The sequence below is a fragment of the Rousettus aegyptiacus genome, unplaced genomic scaffold, assembly GCF_014176215.1.
Source record: "Rousettus aegyptiacus isolate mRouAeg1 unplaced genomic scaffold, mRouAeg1.p scaffold_m13_p_14, whole genome shotgun sequence".
NCBI classification, from domain to species: domain Eukaryota; kingdom Metazoa; phylum Chordata; class Mammalia; order Chiroptera; family Pteropodidae; genus Rousettus; species Rousettus aegyptiacus.
The window spans coordinates 7,751,023-7,759,696 of record NW_023416289.1 but is presented as its reverse complement, the minus strand read 5'-3'; the positions used below and the strand labels follow the sequence as shown (position 1 = coordinate 7,759,696).

Genomic DNA, 8,674 nt, shown 5'->3' with positions numbered 1-8,674 from the left:
CGGAAAAGGGGTAGTGACCATGTGGTGGCTGGGCCAGCACGCGGGGACCCCAGAAACACGCGGGCTCTGCAGGGGCCAGAAAACTTACAGTCGCCGGTGGGGTCCTGTGCACTCTATTCACCCACAAATATTTATTTATTGAGCATGTACGCTGCCAGGTTCTGTGCCAATTTAACAGAAGTGTCGGAGTTCGTGCGGAATGCAGGTCCCCAAGTAGAAGTGATGACATCGACCTCATAGGCTTCCTGGAGAAAAGAGGTCTTCGTGTTCTTTTCCCTGATCAGTAAGCCCAGCTGAGGAAGGAGCTGGCACAGGGACACCTGCAGGTCCTTCATTACCCCGCGTGTGACACACAGAACGTGGCCACGGTATTAAAACACAGAGCAGGAGTTAGGCGCAGACCGCGCCACAGCGCGCACCAGGGACACGTTGCTCCGAGTCGGCAGCCGGTTACTTGGAAAAAACCAGTTATGATTGTAAAAATTTTATTCTCTTTAATAACAATAATAATTCCACGAAAATTATACAAAGTACATTCAATACTTAAGAGTGGGGAGGGTGGGGAGAGGGGGAGAGGGAGCCGGTTTGGCCCGGCAGCATCATCAGTCGACTCCGACAGAGGAAGCCCAGCTGGCCTGGGGGAAGTCGGGGATGGAGGTCCGGTTGTAAAAAATAAACATGTGGATCGGTTTAAAAAAAAAAAAAAAAGCCACCCACGAGGAAGCAGGGTGAGCGTGCACGTTCCTGGGGCGGGCGGGGGGCCCAGCCGGCATGCTGCTGCTGGGCACGGGCGGGCCGGCGCTCAGGCGGGCTCCGAGTTGGTGGGGGGCAGGTTTTTATGCTTGAAATACTGCACGACTTGTTGGGGCAGCTCCGCCAGCACGGCTTTGGCCAAGGTCTCTTTTGCCGCCTGCAGGGCCGAGAGCAGGGTGAAGAGAAGGGAGAATAAAGGGTTACCGAACGGAAGTCGCGAGGGGCGTGATGCCAAGGGAGCTGCTGTGGAGGGCGTCCCTCGTCCCTGTCCCCGCCCCGGAAGCCACCGTCCGCAGGGCCCGCCTTTACGCGAGGTGTAACTCCTAAGCACTCGAGATGCCCGGGAGTAACATTTTAGGAAGAATTTGTCTGTGGGAGGCTTTTCGGGGAAAGAGCTGGCGGAGGCGAGCGGCAGGGCCTACTCATCTGGCAAACATTTCCCGAGCACCTCCCTGGCTGGTATAAACAGCCGTGACTGTCTGGTTTACTGCTGAATGTGCAGCCACAAGCCAGGCACAGGGAGGGGTCGGTCAGTGTCCCGTGCGTGTGAATGGTGGCCGACACCCGGCATTTGTCAGGAAGCTAATGCTCTGGAGGAAGGAGTCAAACCATCTCAGGTAGGCCCCAGAGGGTCCTAGGCAGAGATATATGAGGACCACTGGGTACAAAACAGAGTGGTCAGTTCTTGCTGGGACTGGCTCCCAGATCTGAGCCAGAGTACCCCGAGAGGCCCTATAGCTGAGAGAACTGAGGCCCAGAGGTCAAGGACTTGTCCAAGGTCACACGGTGCCTCTGGTCAAATAAAAGGCTGGCAGTACAGGGGGGCATCTGACGGGGCTGGGCTCCCTCTGGGGCTCCTCATGGGCCCAGCTAACAGGAGCCAGGTGGGGCCACCAGTCCCCCCTGCAGAGGCCCTTAGGGAGAAGAGGCCATCCTAAAATGGGCCTGGTTTCCTGCTCACGAAGTGAGGAGGCCGGGCGACGGGGGCACCGCAAAAGCCTCTCACGCCTCTAGGCCTTTGGCCTCGTCCCTCTGTCTCCCGGAAATCTTTGTGTCGCGTGGGTAACTGACTTCTGGTCAGGGTCAGAGGGAGGAAACCCTGGAAACCCTGCCCCGGGGCCTCAGCCTGGCCTGGGCACCGTGCCCCTGCGTTCCATCAGCTTGCCAGAGCAAGTGCTCACGCTCACATGGCCTCGTCTGGGGCACACGGTAGGCCCCTGGGAAGCATGCAGTCAATGGAGCTCAGGTTAGAGGCGCCTCGGCCAGGCAGACAATCCTAAGACCTTTGTCCCTGATCGTTACTATGGCTCCGGGGGTCCCGTGACCGCCCCCTCCCCGGCCCGGCCCCCACACTCACGTTGCGGAACTCTCTAAAGGGGACAAACTGCACGATGTCGCGGGCCGCTTCCTCCCCCGTGTGGGAGCGCAGCACGCGGCTGTCCCCGTCCAGGAACTCCATGGCGGTGAAGTCCGCGTTCCCCACGCCCACGATGATGATGGACATGGGCAGCTTGGAAGCCTGCACCACGGCGTGCCGTGTCTCCTCCATGTCGCTGATGACGCCGTCCGTGATGATGAGGAGGATGAAGTACTGCTGCAGGAAGGGGGCGAGCCGGCCTTCAGCGGGGCCTCCCCATAGCCCTCCCTCCGATCTTAATCCCCCCCCCGCCCCCCGCAAAGCCCTCCGACCCCTGGGAGGAAGGTGGCTCTTCTCCCTCAGCTGTACTCAAATCCCAGGCCCTCCCCTGGCGCCCCGGCCCCTGCAGACCTCAGCTGTTTAAACAGCCGGAGCACAAACCACCCTCGTCCCCCTGCCCTGTGAGTTATATTGGACTCCCCAGCTCGAGCTGAGAGCCTAGGACCCAAGGCCCAGCTCTTCAAGTCACCACACGGGGCCTCTGACTTCGCACACTCAGTGCCTCAGTTTCTTCGCCTGCAAAGTGTAGGAGTTGCTACACTTCTTTCAAAGAGAGCACGTGCCTGCCACGTGGCAGCAGCTCGCTGACTGATGGAGAGCTGCAGTCCCGGCAGGCAGGCAGGCCCACGGCTGGCGAGGAAGACCGCGGGGCCGACAGACTCCGTGAGCAGCCTCTCTGCTCCACCCGCACACGGATCCCCGTGCCCCTGCCCACACCCTGCGAGCGTGGCCGGACGCCGAGACACCTTGCAGGAAGGAGGTGAGCAGGTCAGCTAGGCCAGTGCTCCTGGGACCGTGGGATTCCGCTGGCCACAAGCAGACGGGTCACACACCAGACAGCATTGAGTCACAGTGGGAAGGGTGTTAGTTCTGCAGAGGTCTTTCAATTCTATAAACCGTACCCAGGAGGAAGTCTCAGTTTGGCGCGAGTGTGTCTTTAATACCTTTCCATCACTTGCTAACCTTCCTTACCAACAGAGAAGGCAGGAAGCTCAGAGCTGCAGGGGACAAGGGTCTTCAGCTAGACTTTAATATCGCTGTAGTTTCTTATATATTTATTGTTACTCTATTTATGGCAAATGATAACTTACAGCAGATTATAAAGTTTCTTTATAAAATTAAGTTAAAAAATACTGAATGATTAACGTGGCTATAGTATAAACCGCCGAGGTGGAGATGAGCGAATGAAGTTCAGGAAAGCTCACTGGATGATCCGCGGGCGGAGGCCCCAGGATCCCAAGCTGGCCGAGACCTTGTCTTCAGCTCAGCTCTGTCCTTAGGCCCTCTGGCCCCTTCCCGGGAACTCAGTTATGCCCATCCGTAAAAGAAACAGAAAAACCCATATGTTCCTAATCTCTGTTTAGGGCTTTTGCCTTCCAGCCTGACCATTCTGATTCTCAGGAGAGAACGCTGGGGCCCAGACTAGTCGAGGTCACGGAGCTAAGTAGGGCAGGCCAAAGCCAGCCCTCAGGTCGGCACTTGGTCACCTTCACACCTGTCTGCTCCCTGGGGAATGTACAGAGGACACAAGATACACCCCTAGGATGCCTTGTTCTCCTGCCTGTTCCCCAAGCAAACTACGGAAGGAAAGAGGAGGGTGAGCCTTGTGGAGCAGGTACCCCATCATTGTACCCCCAGCTCTCGGCAGCAGCAGGCCAGCTCCTTCTGCACTGTGCCTTTAAGAGATCAATCCCTTGGCTAGGGATACCTGTTGCTATGGAGATGGCAGCCTGAATCCCTGCGGTGGAGGGCTGCTGCTGCCAGCCCCCCATCCTGAGGGTCTGGGGCGGGGTGGCTCATAAGCCCGTCCAGACCCTAGTCCCCCACAGCCCACCATTGTCCCAGCACACCGTCCCTAAGTGGCCCTATAACCCCGCTCCCGTCCCGTCAGAAATAGTCCAGGGCGTTATTTCTGGGGCACCTAAGCTGAGGGGAAGGAAGACACTGAGAGGCCCGGCGACAGGAAGAGCACCCGGCCTGGGCCCGCAGGCCTCGCCACGCGGTGGGTGGGGCTGGTCTCCAAGCCCCTTCCAGTGGCCTCCCGCCCGCCTCCCCTCATGACACTCTTGCCTCTCCCCGTTCTATCGGCCGCGCGACGACACTAGGAGACTCGGAGTGCAGAGGCCTGGGCCTCCGTTGGAGCCTTGGAGCGTCTGTCCCCAGGGAGGTGGGCGCAGACAGGGCCTGGGTTACGGTAGGACCGTAGTCTCCGATGTCACAGTGGCAGTGACCATACAGACACTCCCCTGTCTCCTTCACACTGTGATTCTCCTTTTAGAGACGAAATGGGCTAAGCGAGGTTCAGTGGCTTGCTCAAGGCCTCCCAGACAGGATGGCACAGCCTAGATTCTAACCCAAGCCTGGCTGACTCCAAAGTAGGGGCTCTCCCCAACGTCCTCTGCTGCTCACTGGCATCGGGGGCCTGCACCCTCTCTCCCAGCACCCCAGGGTCAGAAGGCCTGAATGTCCGGGATAGCAGCCCAGGGCAGGGCCCAGAGCCACGGCCCTGGACTTTAACCCTTGCTCCCGTCTGTCAACCCGCCAGCCGCAATGCCCACGCTCATGTGCCCGGCCTCAGCTTGGGGTCAGCAGCCTCGGTCAGCCTTGGCAACAGAAGTACCGCTGACAAGTTCTCGGCTTCTTGTCCATCCTGGGCAGAGCCTCTCAGGTCCGTTACAACCCCCGGGGCCCACAGCCCTAACCCCAAGACAGTTCGGAGGGGAGGGGGCTGTGGAAGGGGTGAGGGAAGGGTGGCATCAGGCAGGAAGAAGCGGGAAGGGGCTCTGCTGTCCCCACAGACAGTTCTGGTCTACGCTACCCCAAGCCTTCCCACCTCCGTACGCCTTCCCTGGTTCACGTCCTTCTGCCTGGCATGTCCTCCCTCAGCCACACCTGAGTGGCCCCCTCCATCCCAAGCTCATGGGAAGGAAGGCCTTCCCAGCCCTGAGCTCTGCTTCCACGGCCAGCATGGCCCCATGGGGAGGGCTCCTCAGGGCTGCCCCTCGCACCCCCTTCTCCATCTCATGGGCTCGGCCCCCTGTCCGCGCTCCAGAAACACAACCAACCCCTGTCAGGCCAAACCCAAAACACAATGTCCCAACTCGTTTCAAGGGTGGAGTATCCTTCGCCTTCATCAGAGGTTCTTTAGGCTTCTGAGGCCGTAAGTAGCCACTTCCCATAGTCCACTTAACGTGTGATTTGATTTGTAAGAAACTGACCTGACCACAATCCCAGGTAGGACTCAGGGAAGCTACACTTGTGACTTATTTCTGGGAAGTTGGCTGCCGAAGACTCCGCGGTGACAGTGGAAGGGAGGAAATTCCCGGGGTCCCGGCCGCTCCCCAACTCCCCCTCCACTGGGATTCCAGACACTCAGCAGGCCAACCAGAACGGGACATGGACGAGATGGCCCAGGTCTTATGGGACAGGGCAGAGGGAAGAATGAAGGCCACGTGGTTAAAGCTCCCTGGCCCCACCCTGCCCTGCAGCGGCTCCCCACTGCCCTCGAGAGAAAATCCAGATTCCTCACGGGCTTCCAAGGCCCCGTGGGAGCCGGCTTGCCTTTCAACCTCACCTACCGCAACTCACCCCCTTACCCCACACTCCCCCTCAGCTATGCCCACATGCCATGCCTCCGGGCCTTGGCACGGGTGGTTCTCTCTGCCTGGGACATCACTCTGACACACACGCACGCACACACACAGCCTCTACGAGGCTCACTCTGGGTCAGGTGCCGCCCTTATGATCCCGAACGTCTATCATCACGGGTTCAATCACCTCGCATCGCAGCTGCAGCTCCCCGGCCTGGCTCCCCACTGGACTGAGGGCGCTGGGAGCACAGAGGCCGTTATCTTGTGCATCACGGCCCCCCCTCCCCCCCCAGTGCCACGCAGAATATGCTTGGTAAAGACGTGTCGTATGAATGAGCGGAGAGGCGAGTACAGCCCTGCCTGGAGCGATGCTTCCTACCACCTGCTCTCGATTTCCTGTACGTGGGTGTGCCTGCACGCGCATATGTCTGGGGACAGGGAGGGTGACGCCACCCCAAGTGTTCCCCAAAGAGCAACTGTATAAAAGCTCTGGTTGATTCCACCAATTTCTGTCTCGTGCTCGGCATCACCGAATGCTGGCCCGAGGGGTGTCCGCAGAAGATTCAGCCACCCACGTTCGTTGGGTGCTTATTGTGTGTCAGGCAGGGTGCAGAGCGCTGCACGGGCTGATCTGGCTGAATCCTCACAATGCTTCTATTGGGCGGGTACTGTTCCGTCGTCTACACTGTTCAGGTGAGAAAGCAGGTTCAGAGAGCTTAAGGAACCTGCCATGCGTCACACAGCCAGGAAATGGGGAACCGAGGCTTGAACCGGGTCGATGGGCTTCCAGAGGTTGGGGCTGAACCGTCACAGCCCCAGCTCTCCCACCTTCCATGCAGGGTGAGACATGGGGCAGCACCGGCAGGAGGCGGAGACATGTGGGTACCAGTTCTTGGACATCCTGTGGGAGGGGCCAATAGAGACCAGGCCCCACTCCTGCAGCCCGGAGATGCTCAGAGATGGCCCAAGGTCGCACAGCTGGGGTGAGTGACAGTGCCTCCCTAGGGCGAGTGAGCTGGGAGGAGACTACCTCGCTAGGCAGGGCAGACCAGGTCACACAAAGTAGCTGCAGTGTCGAGAGGGTTAGAACCGGTCAGAACTCAGACTTGCTCAGAGAAAGGGCCAAGGCCTTCCCTCTGGGGGGCCTCAGCAGTTGTTCCCCAGAACACGAAGACACCTTCCTGGCCATCTCCAGGGCCCAGGGCCCCTGCAGACCTAGGATCCAGCAGGCATAGGCCCATGGCACTCCAGGACCCTACCTCCTGCCCCGTCCTACCTGGCATGGCAGGTGAAAGGGCCCTGGAGAGATACTGGCTTCATTCCTGCTCTCGCCTGGCATTTTTTCCCCTTAAACGAGGATGTAGGTCTTTTTTTCCATTCCTTCGAAAGCTGGCTCAGGCAGATAATAGACTGCGTGGGACAAGAGCCTGGCTGGCCACAGGCAACCGAACAATTCTAGCCTCCTCCCTCTGCCCGCCCCCCACCCCCACCCCACACACATCTCCAGGAATTTCATCAAAAGGCACTCCCAGGCCTTTCCCAGTTACTGTCCCATTCAGGGGTGCTCACAGCACCCCTGGGGCTTAACTTCTGCCGTTCATAAAGGAAGTCGGCTCAGCGCTGGGAAGGGGCTGGTCTCAGGCCCTCAGCTGCCACCACAGGGCGGGGAACTAGAGCCAGTCACAATCACGTTCCCCCAGACGGAGAGACCAGGACTGCCTTCCTTCGCGGCTGCCCCGCAGCCATCGACTTCCCTCCTGCCTGGCCCTGGCCTCTGTGGTTCCCTCTGTCAGGCGCCTCCGCCAGGAGCTTACTGCCACCTGTCCCCTCCCCTTCAGGTGTCTTGGGGCGCCAGGGGTGGCATCGTCCCACGTACTCCTAACCCCTCGGAGCAGGTCCTGTTAGTGTTCCCACCGTACAGATAACGAAACTGAGGCTCAGAGGGGTTAAGTGATTTGCCCACGTCACAGCGAGGAAGGGGCAAGGGCGAAATTCGAACCCCGGCAGCCTGACCTCACGTCCCCTTCCCTACAGACCCTCTGCTGCCTCTCTGCATCTCTGTCCTGCCCCCCGTCCCCCCAGGCTGGCCCTGGCGTCCTCCTCCCTCTCTCATAAGCTCCCTTCTCCTCTTTGCTGACACCTGCCAACCGCCAACGTCCACCTCCCGAGGGACCAGGTCCCTTTCCCGTTGGGAGAGGCCCCGGCTGAGTCACCTCCTCCCAGCTCCTTGCACTGCACACAGCCCACAGCAAGCAGATGACAGCGACCACACAGACACAGCCCATCCCGTGGGGCCGAGAGTCCACCGGGGAGATGCACAAGGAGCACGTGAAGGAGATGTTCCCACTGCCGTCCAAGATAAGATGGGAATAAAGAGGAGGCAGGAGGCAGACTTCAGGCGGGTGGCCGAGGAAAGAGGGCGGGGCGGGGGGCGGGAGAGGGACCCCGAGGGAACCAGCCCAGCAGAGTCAGGGAAGAACCTCCAGGCAGAGGAGACGGCAGAGCAAAGGCTCTGTGGGGGGCAACGAGCATGGCGTGTTCGAGGGACGGAAGAGAGGCCAGCGGCGGGGTGGCCGTAAGTGACAAGTGACGGAAGGGCTGGGCAGCCGCTGACCTGACGAAGGCCAGGGAGGGGCGGGCTCTGGTATCTGCCCCTAAAAGGACCCTCCCATGGGGGAGTGGGGGGGTCGGCGAATCTGAGATACTATTCCGGGAGTGAAAAGGACGGTGTAGAGGGACTTCGGCCCTTGTGCAGTGACCCATTCCTCTCAGAGGGGGTGGAGGGGAACAGTCTGTACAGGTGTCCCGGGGGACAGTGGCCAGACCCCAGTCTCCTGAAGCGCCAAGCCAGGTTCCGCCTCCCCGGGGCTGCTCCTGGGCTCCCAGCCTCGGCGAGGCCCCCGATGAGCGGGAC

At 60.0% G+C, this 8,674-nt stretch overlaps 1 protein-coding gene across 3 annotated transcripts in view; it reads right to left on the bottom strand.

Moving 5' to 3' along the window:
- Nucleotides 1-468: 468 nt before the first annotated feature.
- Nucleotides 469-8,674, bottom strand: part of CPNE2 (copine 2) — a 38,692-nt gene continuing 30,486 nt past the window's right edge. For 2 of the 3 annotated variants that reach the window (XM_016128481.2, XM_016128480.2), the window contains 2 exons: nt 2,111-2,347; nt 469-910 (listed from right to left, as the gene is read on the bottom strand). In XM_016128481.2, coding sequence (XP_015983967.1) covers nt 803-910; nt 2,111-2,347 — 345 coding nt within the window. In that variant the 3' untranslated portion in view covers nt 469-802. Of the gene's footprint in view, nt 911-2,110; nt 2,348-4,833; nt 6,446-8,674 lie in introns of those variants that run through there. The other variant, XM_036231305.1, reaches the window with a different exon arrangement.